General features: G+C 43.2%; 1 protein-coding gene and 1 long non-coding RNA gene across 2 annotated transcripts in view; one reads left to right on the top strand and one right to left on the bottom strand.

The window, feature by feature from the left end:
* Window positions 1-15,715, top strand: part of sos2 (son of sevenless homolog 2 (Drosophila)) — a 32,614-nt gene extending 16,899 nt beyond the window's left edge. Inside the window, exons 10-23 of the mRNA XM_089003602.1 lie at window positions 1,025-1,680; window positions 3,052-3,133; window positions 3,237-3,350; window positions 4,272-4,384; window positions 5,336-5,558; window positions 5,629-5,748; window positions 5,821-5,983; window positions 7,358-7,475; window positions 7,557-7,729; window positions 9,913-10,029; window positions 10,120-10,384; window positions 11,063-11,104; window positions 11,224-11,327; window positions 12,469-15,715. Of these exons, the coding sequence (XP_088859728.1) occupies window positions 1,025-1,680; window positions 3,052-3,133; window positions 3,237-3,350; window positions 4,272-4,384; window positions 5,336-5,558; window positions 5,629-5,748; window positions 5,821-5,983; window positions 7,358-7,475; window positions 7,557-7,729; window positions 9,913-10,029; window positions 10,120-10,384; window positions 11,063-11,104; window positions 11,224-11,327; window positions 12,469-12,963 (2,785 nt within the window). The 3' untranslated portion in view covers window positions 12,964-15,715. The remainder of the gene's footprint in view (window positions 1-1,024; window positions 1,681-3,051; window positions 3,134-3,236; window positions 3,351-4,271; window positions 4,385-5,335; window positions 5,559-5,628; window positions 5,749-5,820; window positions 5,984-7,357; window positions 7,476-7,556; window positions 7,730-9,912; window positions 10,030-10,119; window positions 10,385-11,062; window positions 11,105-11,223; window positions 11,328-12,468) is intronic.
* The window catches only part of LOC148893266 (uncharacterized), a 115,356-nt gene that overhangs the window by 49,242 nt on the left and 50,282 nt on the right, over window positions 1-15,832 (bottom strand). The window lies entirely within an intron of this gene.

Genomic DNA, 15,832 nt, shown 5'->3' with positions numbered 1-15,832 from the left:
AAGATAGGAAACAAACAAAAAAACAAAATAACATATACTATGACAACACAAAGACACAGACGTTCCTCCAATGCCAGGGTTTTTGTCATTTTCACTCAAATTGCAGGACCCACAGAATATTGAGTTTTAGGACTACATAAACATTCAATTCAGCGTTAGAAACTTTAGACTCTATACTTTCATCAGAAAAAAAAGAGTTAATTCCTAAGTTATATCGATCTGGAGTTATCCGGCCTTGAAATGGGGGCAGATGTACAAAATACAATGCATACTTATTGATTGACTTACTTATTGACATACTTATTGATTGCTTTAACAACAGCTGAAGCTGTAGCAAAGCGCTAACTCGTCAAAAGGCATATGCTGCCACCTCGTGGAAGGGAAAAAACATTGTCAGAGGTCTGACCGGCGCTTTATGGACACCCTCGCAAAAAAAAAAATGAACACATTCGGGAATGGCGCTCAGCGTCACAGTTTTCAATTCCCGAATAAATTCGCGAAAGGCAGCAAACGAGTTAATTATTTTCGTCAATTAATCAATGAATCAGATTTTTTTTGAATTCATCTTGTCCATCCCTTTATTTAAAAAAAATGAAATGCGCAAAGATGAATGAAATATTCTTCACCTTCTGCTTTGATCTGTAAAATGACATGGATGATAAAATCATTCCGATTAATTTGACAAACGATTAATCATTGCACCTCAACAAAATAAGAGATCGCCTTCACAACCTGGCCAGAGTATTGCGCAATTTCCTTGGTTTTGATTTTGAAAATCCAGATGGACACTTTCCCTCCATGCAAATGCTAATAGATCGCCAGCCAGCTAGCACGCCAACAGATAGCTAATAGAGAGCCAGCTAACTAGCTAGCGAGACAATAGATAGACAGCCAGCGAATAGACAGATTGATAGATTTGAAAGCCGTTTACAAATGAAATGTATTATTATTATTATTATTGTTATTATTATTATTATTATTATAAATGTCTTCCTTTGACTAATCTCATGTCGGTTTCCCACAGCGAGCCGATGTACCGCCTGTACAGCCGTCAAGTTCGTAGCAAGCAGCTCGCCATCAAGCGCATGAACGAGATCCAAAAAAGCATCGACGGCTGGGAGGGCAAAGACATCGGCCAGTGCTGCAGCGAGTTCATCCTAGAAGGCCCGCTGCTGCGCGCCGGCGCCAAGCACGAGCGCCACAACTTCCTCTTCGACGGCCTCATGATCAGCTGCAAGGCCAACCAGAGCTCGCGGCTTCCCGGCTCGGGCAGCGGCGCCGAGTACCGCCTGAAGGAGAAGTTTGTGTTGCGCAAGGTGCGCATCGTGGACCGCGAGGACTCGCCGGAGCTGCGGCACGCCTTCGAGTTGATGGGCAAGGACGAGAACTGCGCCGTGTTCTGCGCCCGCACCGCCGAGGAGAAGGCGGCTTGGATGGCGGCGCTGGTGACGCTGCAGTACCGCTCCACGCTGGACCGCATGTTGGATACGGTGCTTCAGCACGAGGAGCGAGCCCACCCGCTACGGCTGCCTTCCCCTGAGCTTTACCGCTTCGCCGTGCACGACTCGGAGGAGAATATCGTGTTTGAGGATAAAGTCCAGAGCAAAACGGGCATCCCCATCATCAAGGCGGGCACCGTGGTCAAACTCATCGAGAGGCTCACGTACCACATGTATGCTGGTAAGGTTGCATTCGTCTGGCAGTGGAGAAATTGACATTTCACAGCAGCAAAGTGATGGAAAAGAAGAGGAAAGGAAGGGAAGAAGTAGAATAACAAAATACAAGTGGTGTTGGAAAGGCAGCCGCTCTCGCGCCGCCCGCCATCTTGTAGTCAAAATAATATGACAATACAGAGACACCTTCTTTGTTGTATGAAGCAGTTCTAGATGAAAGAGGATCAAAGCGTCCTTTTCACCAATGGATCAGAGACATTATTATAATAATAATCATCATCATATCATAATAATACAATTCATTTATAAGTGCCTTTAAAACTTTCAAGGTCACTTTACGGTCACAGGATCAGTTTTTCTGTGGGTGAGCAGCGGCAGCCACATGGGCCAGCGTTCACTCAACCTGGAACGTGCACGTCTGCTACAAGCTAAATTTTGAAAGCAAACACGAAGAAGCTTAGTCTTGCAGTGGATAAATTTACATTTCATAGCAGCAAAGTGATGAAAGGAAAGAAAGAAGTAAAAAAAAACAAAATACAGGAGCTGCTGTAAAGGCAGCCACTCTCGCGGCGCCATCTTGAAGTCAAAACAAAAACTAAATAAATAATGTGACACAATACAAAAGACACAGACAGCCTTTCAGTCTTAAGCATTTTCTGCATATTTGTTGTATGACGCAGATGAAAGAAAGGAGGATTTAAAAGCGTCATTTTCACCAATGGATCAGAGACATCATGGTGGAATGTACACGTGTGGTATAAGTCAAGTCAAAGTCAGCTTTATTGTCAAGCTAATTGTTGAAACCGAACACGAAGCTGGAGCATCCATTGACGAAAAATGATTGTAAATCCGCTTCAATTCCAAGCCGCGACGCATCCACATACTGTGAAAATGCTGCCCAAAATAGCCCCAGAGCTGTCCCGCCATGACAGTCAAATGGCACCGACATCCCTCCCAAATCAAAAACGGTGCTGGCATATTCGTGCTACCGAAAAGGCGCAACCGCTCAGCACGGTCTCCTCCTTGATGAATGTCGTGGCCCAAAAAAAATGCTGAAAAACAATCCGCAAATCAAAAACGGTGCTGGCATATTCGTGCTACCGAAAAGGCGCAACCGCTCAGCACGGTCTCCTCCTTGATGAATGTCGTGGCCCAAAAAAAATGCTGAAAAACAATCCGCATCCGTTCCACATGATGCACAACAGCTCAAAGTGACAAAACAAAAACACAAAACTAGCAAGCCTCCTGTTGACGGCTGCCTACTCGGACGCCATCTTGGACTTCAAGATGTTCCCACACAACAATATTTATTGTCATAATCATTCACATGAAATATTGGATTTGACCTCATTTGCATTTTTTGTCCCCTTTCACCTAGATCCCAACTTTGTCCGCACTTTTTTGACCACGTACCGCTCCTTCTGCAAGCCTCAAGAGCTTCTGACGCTCCTGATTGACAGGTACTCTCACCCCCACACCCCTTTTTAAATCACATTGAAAAATAAACCACAACTATTATTATTATTAACTATTATTGATTTTATTTTGGCGGTGTCTTTTTAGAATTGAAATCCCAGAACCGGAGCCCACGGAGGAGGCCCTCTGGAACGGCGACCAGCCAATGGCGGCGGAGCTGCAGAGGTTCCGCAAGGAATATGTGCAGCCGGTTCAGCTCAGGTGAGATAGTTGGACAAGAATCGGCATTGGCCTTGGATTTATTTCTGATTATTCTGGAAGTTTGGAGGAAGAAATGAAATGGATTATTATTATTATTATTATTATTATTATTATTATTATTATTATTTGCTAGCTATTTGCTATCTGGCTAGCTATTTGCTATCTAGCTAGCTATCTATTCACTATCTAACTGACTGGCTATCTAGCTAGGTAGCTGTTGGCTATCTATTAGCTAGCTAGCTAGCTGGCTTTCTATCTATTTGAGTTTGAGTTGAGATGGCGCGTGTGGCTGTCGCTGCTCACCCACAGAAAATTATCCTGTGACTGTAAAGTGACCTTGAGAGTTTTGAAAGGCGCTAAGAAATGAAATGGATTCTTCTTCTTCTTCTTCTTCTTCTTCTTCTTCTTCTTCTTCTTCTTCTTCTTCTTCTTATTATTATTATTATTATTATTATTATTATTATTATTATTATCATCATTTCCCTTGCGGAAATGAAACAAATCATTGCCAGAGGTCCGGCCAGCTCTTGATTGACATCCAAAAAAAAAAGATGTATATAGCGCTGACGCCGTAACAAAGCGCTAACATGGCAATGAAGGAGAAAAAACATTGGTAGAGGTCTGACCAGCGCTTTATCGGCAATCCGCAAGAAAATCCAAAATCTGAATAAATTGGGAATGGCAATGAATGAGTTAAAAAATGACCACAATTGTGATTTTAGTTTATGCACTAAAATAAAAATTGAAGCTTCTTTGTACTTGTTTGAAATTTTTCTTCAGTTGGTAAATTTTGCATCTCACTTTTTTCCCCATTATAAGGAGCGACCGAGTCAAAAATGGTTCTTGCATACCTCTAAACGCAATAACTTGCTCCTTATTTTTGACCCCCCCCCCCCCCCCCCCCCCCCCCCCCCCATGCAGGGTTCTCAACGTTTTCCGCCAGTGGGTGGAGCATCATTTCTACGACTTTGAAAATGACCCTGAACTAAGGACTCGCTTGGAGGAATACATCACCAGCAAAATCCAACTGCGAGGTTCGACATCCCTGCTTTGAAGGAGACATCAGATCACTATTTATTTGTTTGTTTGTTTATTCATTTATTCATTCATTCATCCATTCATTCATCTATTTATTTCTTCATTTATTTATTCATTCATTTACCTAGCTCTCGAGCTATCTCGATAGCTCTATAGCTATCGAGCTAGCTAGCTATCTATCTAGCTATCTAGCGAACTATCTAGCTCTTTATCGAGCTATCTAGCTATCCATTTAATGTTTGTTTATTCCTTTATTCATTCATTCATTCATCCATTCATCTATTTATCTATTTATCTCTTCATTTATTCATTCATTTCTCTAGCTACCTAGCCAGCTAGCTAACGAGCTATTTATCTAGCTAACTCTCTATCTAGGTATCTATCTAGCGAGCTATCTAGCTCTCTATCTCGCTATCTAGCTAGCTATCTATCTCGCTATCTAGCTTGCTAGCTATCTGGCGAGCTCTCTCGCTATCTAGCTAGCTATCTATCACGCTAGCTATCTATCCATCTCGCTATCTATAGAGCTATCTAGTAAGCTATCTAGCTCTCTATCGACCTATCTAGCTATCCATTTAATGTTTGTTTATTTATTTGTTCGTTTTTTTTCCTTTATTCATTCATTCATCCATTCATCTATTTATCCATTTATCTCTTCATTTATTCATGTATTTATTTATTCATTTATCTAGCGATCTAGATAGCTATCAATTTAGCTATTTATCTAGCTAGCTCTCTGTCTAGCTATCCATCTATCTACCTAGCTAGCTATCTAGCGAGCTATCTCTCGCTATCTAGCTAGCTATCTAGCTATCTATCTAGCTATCCGTCTGTCATCTATCCATCTATCCTTTCATTTATTTTTTTGGTCCTAATTCCGCCATTCAACGGGGAAAAAAATCGAGACTGCAACGATATGAGTTAGCGTGTCTGTTTTTGGACCACAGGCAAGTCGATGCGGAAGTGGGTGGAGTCCATCAACAAGATCATCCGCCGCAAGCTTCAGACGCAATCGAACGGCGTGAGCCACAACATCACCTTCGAGAGCCCGCCCCCTCCCATCGAGTGGCACATCTGCCGCGCCGGCCAGGTGGACTCCTTCGATCTCATGACCCTGCACCCCATCGAGATCGCCCGGCAACTCACCCTGCTGGAGTCGGAGCTCTACAGGTAGAGTCCAGCCGACGATCGGCGGCGGGGAAAAAAAAAAAAAAAAAATGCTAACGACCGCCATCCGTAGAGCCGTGCGCCCGTCCGAGCTGGTGGGAAGCGTGTGGACCAAAGAGGACAAAGAGAAAAACTCGCCCAACTTACTCCGAATGATCCGACACACCACCAACCTCACGCTGTGGTTTGAAAAGTCAGCGCCGCACCGACGAGTCCTCTTTGCCGTCCCCACTTTTATCATTAAACGTTGGCCACCGCTTTACAGGTGCATCGTGGAGACCATGAACCTGGAGGAGCGTGTGGCGGTTTGGACCCGCGTCATTGAGATTTTGCAGGTCTTTCAGGAACTCAACAACTTCAACGGCGTGCTGGAGGTGGTCAGCGCCATCAACTCTGTGCCCGTCTACCGCCTGGACCACACCTATGAGGTCACTCATTAGCTTATTTCCAGAAATGCTACACCCTCCTCAAATTTTGGATTGCTTTTATTAGTCTCGCAGTGGAGAAATTGACATTTCACAGCAGCAAAGTGATGAAAGTAAGAGGAAAGGAAAGGAAGAAGTAGAAAAACAAAATACAGGAGCTGCTGTAAAGGCAGCCATTTTCGCACCAACATCTTGAAGTAAAAAAAAACAAAACAAAAAAAAACAAATAATGTCTCACATTTTCTGTCCTACGTAAATCCTCTTCATTTCCAAGCCGCGACAATTCCACATATGCATCGGCGCTCTGCGCTGACGCTCTTTTCCCGCTTGAATCCGCTTCAATTCCAAGCCGCGACAGTACCACATACACATCTGTGCTGATGCTCTTTTCCCACGTAAATGCGCTTCTAAGCCAGCGTATGTGGAAAAATATCTGTACAAAAGTAGGATCCCACTTGAGATTGATGAGCTAGCAATGACAACAAGAGCGATGTTTGGAAACAGGTTGCGCAGTTTTAACTGAAAACTAATAGCTATCTATTCGCTAACTATTAGCTATCTATTCGCTATTAGCTATCTATTCGCTAGCTATTAACTATCTATTCGCTAACTATTAGCTATCTATTCGCTAGCTCTTAGCTATCTCCTGTATTTTGTTTTTTTTAACTTTCATTCCTTTCATAACTTTGCTGCTGTGAAATGTAAATTTCTGCACTGTGAGACTAATAAAGGCAAATACAATCCAATCTATTCGGTAGCTATTAGCTATCTATTTGCCAGCTATCTAGCTTGCTATCTATTTGAGTTACTTCCGGGTTTAGTGAACGCGTGTGGTTGCCGCTGCCTGCCCACAAATAAAAACTTATGCTGTGACCTTGATAGTTTTGAAAGTCGCTTATAAGTTATAAATGTGTAATAATAATAATAATTATTATTATTATTATTAAATATATATATATATATATATATAATATATATATTATTATTAAATATATATATAAATATAATATATTATTATTATTATTATTATTAAAGTAGCTTGCAATTAGCGCGCAACGATTTTTGATATCTGGTGGAAAAAAATGTGTCATAAAAATTATGTAATGAATAAAATAACTTTGGGTGGGCTTTTTTTTTTAACGTGAGAATAAATACAAAGTATATTCGCCTTTTTGCTTGACTTTTTTAAAATGTGATTAATTTCACAGAGAGTGAGAAAATGTTGAACTATTTTTTTAAAATGTGTTGTTTTTTTTTGTTCGTTTGGGAATTTTGTAATTTATTATTATTATTATTATTAATTATGATGAATTATTATTATAAAAGAAGTCCTTGTTAAGCTGATTTGACGTTGTATCTTCTTGCGCGTGTCCGCAGGCCATCCCGGAGAGGAAGAAGAAGATCCTGGAGGAAGCTGTGGAACTGAGTCAAGACCATTTCAAGAAATATTTAGCCAAACTCAAGTCCATCAACCCGCCCTGCGTGCCTTTTTTTGGTCCGTCCCGCCGCCATTGCGTCACTGCCCGCGCCGATTCTGCTAAAATGCTGCTAAAATGTCGCTCCTCCTCCTCCGTAGGTATCTACCTGACCAACATCCTCAAAACGGAGGAGGGCAATCCGGACTTCCTGAAACGCCACGGCAAGGAGCTGATTAACTTCAGTAAGCGGAGAAAAGTGGCGGAGATCACCGGCGAGATCCAGCAGTACCAGAACCAGCCTTACTGCCTTAAAGTGGAGCACGACATCAGGGTGGGTCAATGTTGTCCATTTATCCCGACATGATAGCAACTCATTCGCTGCCATTTCGGAAATTTAATCGGGAATTGAAAATATGACGTGGAGTGCCATTCCCAAATTTGTTCGGGTTTTGTGTTGTCATGCTTGGTTGTTTGGTCTGCCATTTTGTTTCACATCTCAAGTACTAATAGCTATCTAGTCGCTGGCTGATGGCTATCTATTCGCTGGCTAATGGCTATCTATTTACTGGCTAATGGCTATCTATTCGCTAACTAATGGCTATCTATTCGCTGGCTGATGGCTATCTGTTCGTGAGCTAATGGCTATCTATTCGCGAGCTAATGGCTATCTATTTGCTAACTAATGGCTATCTATTTGCTGGCTAATGGCTATCTGTTCGCGAGCTAATGGCCTTCTATTCGCGACCTAATGGCTATCTATTCGCTAACTAATGGCTATCTGTTCGCGAGCTAATGGCTATCTATTCGCTAACTAATGGCTATCTATTTGCTGGCTGATGGCTATCTGTTCGCTGGCTAATGGCTATCTGTTCGCGAGCTAATGGCTATCTGTTTGCGAGCTAATGGCTATCTATTCGCTAACTAATGGCTATCTATTTGCTGGCTGATGGCTATCTATTCGCTGGCTAATGGCTATCTATTCACTGGCTAATGGCTATCTGTTCGCTGGCTAATGGCTATCTGTTCTCTGGCTAATGGCTATCTGTTCGCGAGCTAATGGCTATCTATTCGCTAACTAATGGCTATGTATTCGCTGGCTGATGGCTATCTATTCTTTGGCTAATGGCTGTCTATTTACTGGCTAATGGCCATCTATTCGCTAACTAATGGCTATCTATTCGCTGGCTGATGGCTATCTGTTCGTGAGCTAATGGCTATCTATTCGCGAGCTGATGGCTATCTGTTCGTGAGCTAATGGCTATCTATTCGCGAGCTAATGGCTATCTATTTGCTAACTAATGGCTATCTATTTGCTGGCTAATGGCTATCTGTTCGCGAGCTAATGGCCTTCTATTCGCGAGCTAATGGCTATCTATTCGCTAACTAATGGCTATCTATTTGCTGGCTGATGGCTATCTGTTCGCTGGCTAATGGCTATCTATTCGCGAGCTAATGGCTATCTATTTGCTGGCTGATGGCTATCTGTTCGCTGGCTAATGGCTATCTGTTCTCTGGCTAATGGCTATCTGTTTGCGAGCTAATGGCTATCTATTCGCTAACCAATGGCTATCTATTTGCTGGCTGATGGCTATCTGTTCGCTGGCTAATGGCCATTATTCGCTGGGTAATGGCTATCTGTTCGCTGGCTATTGGCTATCTATTCGCTAGCTATTAAGTATTTGCTAGATGGCTATTGGCTATCTTTTCGCTAGCTAATGGATGGCTAATGGCTATCTGTTCGCAAGCTAATGGCTATCTATTCGCTAACTAATGGCTATGTATTCGCTGGCTGATGGCTATCTATTCTTTGGCTAATGGCTGTCTATTCACTGGCTAATGGCCATTATTCGCTGGGTAATGGCTATCTGTTCGCTGGCTATTGGCTATCTATTCGCTAGCTATTAACTATTTGCTAGCTAATAGCTAGCTATTGGCTATCTTTTCGCTAGCTAATGGATATCTATTCGCTAGCTATTAGCGAACTATTCGCTAGCTATTAGCTATCTATTCGTTATCTATTCGCTAGCTAGCTTGCTGTCTATTTGAGTTACTTCGGGGTTGAGTGAACGCTGCCGCGTGTGGCCGCCGCTGCTCACCCACAGAAAAAAACTTATCCTGTGACCTTGAGAGTTTCGAAAGGCACTTATAAATGAAATGTATTATTATTATGTAATTTAGTATGTATTGTATTGTATTTTGTACATCCGCCCCCATTTCAAGCTCATCAGATAACCCTATAATTTAGGAATTAACTTTTTCTCTCATGAAATAAGAGAGTCTGAGGTTTTTATACGCTGTATGGAATGTTTATGTAGTCCTAAAACTCAATATTTTGCGGGTCCTGGAATTTGAGTGACAATGACAAAAACCCTGGCACTGGAATGGACACATTTTTGTACATCATCTGGCAGTGAATGAGTTAATAGAAGAATAAAATAACATGGATTGTTTTTGAAATCGACGTGTTGACTGGCTAGTTTTTTTTTTTTTTTTTTGTGTGTGTTTAATCCCCAGAGATTCTTTGAAAACTTGAACCCGATGGGAAACAAGAGCGAAAAGGAATTTTCTGACCACTTGTTCAACACATCCATGGAGATCGAACCCAGGAACTGCAGACAAGCGCCTCGATTTGTAAGCCACCATTTTTTGTTTGTTTGTAAATAAACACAAAAGTTTAGAGTTTTAAAACGCGGTCGTCGTCCCCCCCCCCATGGCCGCCAGCCCCGAAAGACGAGCTTCACGCTGAAATCGCCGGGGATCCGCCCGGTGCGTACGTCTACCTCCGGCACCCTGAAGGGCCACCCTGTACCCCTGGAGAGGGAGCCGGCCCACAAGATCACCTTCCGCAGCATCGCCGAGACGGACGGCGAGACGCCGGCGTCCGCCTCGGTACCCACGTCGCCCAACACCCCCACGCCGCCTCAGTCGGCCTCCTCGGACCTCAGCTCGGTCTTCATGGAGCACGACCTCAGCAGCTCTTACGGCGGTGCGTTGGAGGACCGCGTGGAATTTAGGCAATTGTTTCTCAAAACCAAACCAATTGTTACTTTTTTTTTTTGTTTATTATTATTATTATTTTTTTTTTTGCAGAATGATAAGAAATGAAAAACAGAAAATAAATATAAAATATAAATAATTCTAATATGATTGATTATGATTTTTTTTTTAATCATTTTATTTGTAAAAAAAAATCTCTATATATTATATTATAAGTATTCATTATATTATATTATATTATATTATATTATATTATATTATATTATATTATATTATATTATATTATATTATATGATATGACTTATATGATATTATATTATATTATATTATATTATATTATATTATAGTTTTTATTATTATTAGCCATGTATCTGGCAGGCTATTATATATATATATATATTAGCTAGCTAATATCTATTTGACTTACTTCCGGGTTGAGTGAACGCTGGCGCGTGTGGTTGCCGCTGCTCACCCACAGGAAAACTGATTCTGTGACTAAAGTGACCTTGAGAGTTTTGAAAGGCGCTTAGAAATGAAATGGATTATTATTATTATTATTATTATTATTATTATTATTATTATTATTATTATTATTGTTGTTATCATTATTATTACGTTATTTAAATCTGACCTGCCCTTTTTCCATTTTACTTTTTCGAATTTGCAGGCTCCAACTCCATTTTTGCTCCTGTTCTGCTGCCGCCTTCAAGTGAGTCAATTGAACTATTTTTCATTGCTGACCATGCGGGAAATCCCACGTTGAAGTCTATTCATGACATTATTATTATTATTATTATTATTATTATTATTATTATTATTTGCAATCAGGGTTCCAGTCGGTGTCTTGCGGGAGCCTTCACCAGTTGGGGGAAGAACTCCTCAAACCGCCGCCGCTTCCGCCTCGAAGGAAGGACACCATGTCAGAAAGCAAAGTAAGACTCCAGACTTTTTTTTTTTTTTTTAACGTCATGTCCCATTGAGCTTCTGAGCTTCTAGTGTGCACCCAAAAGTTCTTTGGTTCCTATATCACTATCTATATCTATATCTGTCACTATCTATTTCTATATCTGTATACAGTGATAGCTTGGTTTACGAACCCCTTGGCTTACGAACTTTTCGGTTTACGAAGGTTACATTTATGACAATGTTACCTTGGCATACAAACTATTTTTCGGGATACACACGGAGCTGCCACAATGAGTGATGTGTCGTTCGCGAACGGACCCGTTTTCCTCCTAACAAGAAAATGGCAGCCGGCTTGTTTTGGTCTTCTATTCCCCGCCCCCAGTCGTCGGTTAAAGCCACGTGATTGGTCAAGAACGCAGCAGTGAAGGGGGGGGGGGGGTTCAAACATTAAAGAGACAGGCAGATGACAGTGAGAAAATGGATATAAAACAGTGAAATTTGGACTCGTTTCAAATTTGATAGTTCAATGACAGAGTGTAGACTGCAAGGTTAAAATATCCCATCAATCAGGCTCCACGAAAAACCCACACGAGCCATCTGTACACTTGATGCAAAGAGCTATCAACCCAGCTAAACAGAACACAATCGATGAGGAACTAGGTAAAATTATCGCAGAGAAAGCACCTACATGGGATCATTCCTCAAGATGGTGAAAGAAGAAGGCTACGTTCCTCATCAAAAGTCAAAGTCAGCTTTATTGTCAAATGTACTAATATTTATGACATACAGCACAGATGAAATTACTGTCCTCTTAGACCCAGCATGCAAGATACTTATCATGACTTTAACAAACATAATAAACCGGCCACTCCATTCCATCAAGCCATCAATGACCATCAAAAAGGAAAATAAAACCACTTTATCATACAGTACAGTTTAATTTTTAATTATAATACCATAGCACATTTATTATACATGAAATAAGGTATATTTTGTGTCGTTTTAAGAAAATTAGAAAGTATAAAATTATGTTTTATGGGGATCTGGGAACGGATTCTTCTCATTTTAATGGTTTCCTATGGGAAATTAATTTTTGGGATACACATGTCAAAAAGACAAACCAAAGCAAATCAATGGCCGCTTGTTGCTGTGCCCGTGTGTCACCAGAGCTCTCGATCGGACAGCCCCCCCGCCATCCCGCCGCGACTCCCGCCGCCCCTGCCCAGGACGCAGCCGCGGACGCCGGGTTACAACGGCCCCCTGGACGGGCCCCTCCCCAGCCCTCCGCCGCCCCCTCCCCGGGACCCCCTGCCCGACACGCCGCCGCCCGTGCCCCAGCGGCCCCCGGAGATCTTCATCAACTACCCGCTCAACCTGCAGCCCTCGCCGGTGGGCCGCTACCACTGGGACTTTGGCAGCTCGCCCGCCTCGCCCAACACGCCGCCCGGCACGCCCTCGCCGCGCGTCCCCCGGCGGGGTTGCCCGCTCAGCGCCAGCCAAAACAGCCTGTGCCCGCTGCCGGCGCCCGTCATCGCCGCCCCGCCCGTGCCCCCCCGCCACAACTGCAGCCCGCAGTTGCCCAAGCTGCCGCCAAAGACGTACAAGCGCGAGCTGCTGCACGGCCTCTCGCTGGTGGAAAACAGCGCCTCGGGGGACCCGTAGCCACGCCTTCTTTGCAAGCCCCGCCCCCCCCCCATGACTCGAAGCTGACTCGTACGGGGCGCGTGCGCTCGGCACGCTCGTCTCGGCTCTATGGCCTTCCTGTTTGGAGTGTGCATGTTGCCCCCCCCCACCACCACCACGCCAAAAATGTTAGCATGTTAGCTTCACCCAAGACTCAAAATTGCCCATCGTGGACCTTAGTTTGTCTACACGTGCCCTGCAATTGGCTGATAGCTAGCTGACTACTTAGCTAGCTCTTTACCTAGCTATGTATCTATGCAGCGACCGAGCTGTGTATCTATCTAGCGACCTAGCTAGTTAGCTATTTAGCTAGATAGATAGTTAGCTGGACAGCAAGCTACCTAGCTGGATAACTGCTTAGCTAGCTAGCTAGCTAGCTATCGACCGACTTAGCTAGCTGGCTATATATCTAGATAGTTACAGTAGATAGCTAGCTAGCTACCTACCTACCTAGTTGGCTAGCTACCTAGCTAGCTACGCAGTTATCTATCTACCAAGCTAGCTACCCAGTTATCTCTACCTAGCTATCGATTGAGCGACCTAGCTTGCTAGCTCTATATCTAGATAGATGGTTAGCTGGACAGGTCGCTACCTAGCTTTCTACCTAGCTATATAACTGCTTAGCTAGTCATCTATCTAGCGGCCTAGCTAGCCAGCTATATATCTAGATAGATACAGTAGATAGCTGGATAGCTACCTAGCTAGCTACCTACCTACGTACTTAGCTAGCTACCTAGCTAGCTGCCGAGTTATCTAACTACCTAGGTAGCTATCGAGCGACCTATTTCTAGATAGATAGTTAACTGGACGGCTAGCTACCTAGTTCGCTACCTAGCTAGATAACTGCTTAGCTGCTTAAAATTGCCCATCGTGGACCTTAGCTTGTCTCCACGTGCCCTGCGATTGGCTGGTGTGGTGGCTAATGTGACTGAGAAGGCTTGGTTGACCCTATCTGCGATTGCCCGGCGACCAATCCAGGGCCTTGCCTCTCGCCCGCCGTCAGCTGGGATAAGCTCCAGCTCATCCGTGGCCCCCTTGTGAAAACAAGCACTATCAAAAAACGACCTAGCTAGATAACTGCCTAGCTATCTCTCTATCTAGCGACCTAGCTCGCCAGCTATATATCTAGATACATACAGTAGATAGATAGCTACCTAGATAGCTACCTAGCTAGATGCCTACTTCGCTAGCTACCTAGCTCGCTACCCAGTGATCTAACCAGCTATTGAGCGACTGAGCTAGCTATCTATGTAGATAGTTAGCTGGACAGCTAGCTACATAGTTCGCTACCTAACAAGATAACTGCTTAGCTAGCTATATATCTATCTAGCGACCTAGCTAACCCGCTATATATCTAAATAGATACGGTAGATAGCTAGCTACCTACCTAGCTCGCTACCCAGTTATCTATCTACCTAGCCATCTATCAAGCGACCTAGCTAGCTAGCTATATATCTCGATAGTTAGCTGCACAGCTAGCTACCTAGTTAGCTACCTAGCTAGATAACTTCTTAGCTAGCTATATATCTATCTTGCGACCTAGCTGGCCAGCTATATAGCTAGATACAGTAGATAGCTAGCTAGCTACCTAGCTAGCCACCTACCTACTTAGTTAACTACCTAGCTAGATACCCAGTTATCTATCTACCTAGCTATCTATCGAGCGACCTAGCTATCTTGCTATATATCTAGATCGATAGTTACCTGGACAGCTAGCTACCTAGCTTGCTACCTAGCTAGTTAACTGCTTAGCTATCTATCTATCTATCTAGCGACCTTGCTAGCCAGCTATATCTAGATAGATACAGTAGCTAGCTGGCTACCTACTTAGCTAGTGACCCGACAACAATAAAATGGGTTCACTTGACCAAAATAGTCGCTAACTCCTTTCTAATCAATAATTTGATTTTTTTGGGGGGGGGGGTGGGGGGGGGGTAATTTTTTTTTTTTTTTTTTTTTTTTTTTTTTTTTTTTGCCTAACGTTGCCACAGCGCAGTCCAATTTTTGGGCTTCACCTTGAACCGCCTGCTTTTTCGACTGCACCCTGCTTCTACTGGGTCGGCGGGGTGTAAGCTAACTTTTGGCCAAAGATGGCCGCCCCCCCCCCCTGGCCGGGATAGACTTCAACTTAGCCGCCATTCCAATGGAGGACAAAATGGATAACGGACGCCTCCCGTTTGGGAAAGTTCTCACTGTTACGCTTCCTTCTCACCGATCAGCTGCCAAAGTCTTACGTGTTTTATGCAGGGGCATAAGGGAAAGGGATTATTTTGTTTGTTTGTTTGTTTGTTTTTTTTTGTATATGACTTGCAAAAGGCGACAGTGATTCCGCCGTCCCCTCGACTCAACACTGTGACTGTTTCCAAGCCACACAAAAAGTTGCCTTCCCCCGTCCCCCCCCTCCCCAACCACACACGGCTCGGATTTTTCTTTTTTTTTTTTTTTTTTTTGCACATCGAGCTCCAGTGTAAAGTTCGATTCCCGTCAAGCCACGATGTCAAAACGGCGACGGAAAAGGAAGCAAGCGCCAAAATAGCTCGAAACTTTCTCTCCACCCTCCCCGAGACTGAGAATCCAGCCAACCGCGTCGCTCGGATGTGCCTTTTTGTTTTGTTTTCTACTTCACGGTGTCTGTAATAATATGCTAAAATGGAAACAACAACAAGAAAAACGAGTTGCCTATGTAACATTTAGAACAAAAACAACAAAAAAATATTATGACTATGAACTAGTACGTGTGTGTGTGTTTTGTGGGTGGGTGAGTGCGTACATGAAATAATTTGTGACATTTCTGGTTGTACTCTACTCCACAAGCCTCTATAATGATACTAATAATAATAACATTCAT

This window comes from Hippocampus bargibanti, linkage group LG09 (genome assembly GCF_051943395.1).
Source record: "Hippocampus bargibanti isolate YZ-2025 linkage group LG09, ASM5194339v1, whole genome shotgun sequence".
Classification (NCBI taxonomy): Eukaryota; Metazoa; Chordata; class Actinopteri; order Syngnathiformes; family Syngnathidae; genus Hippocampus; species Hippocampus bargibanti.
Note: the sequence above shows the minus strand (reverse complement) of the source record. Positions and strands in the feature narration are given on the sequence as shown.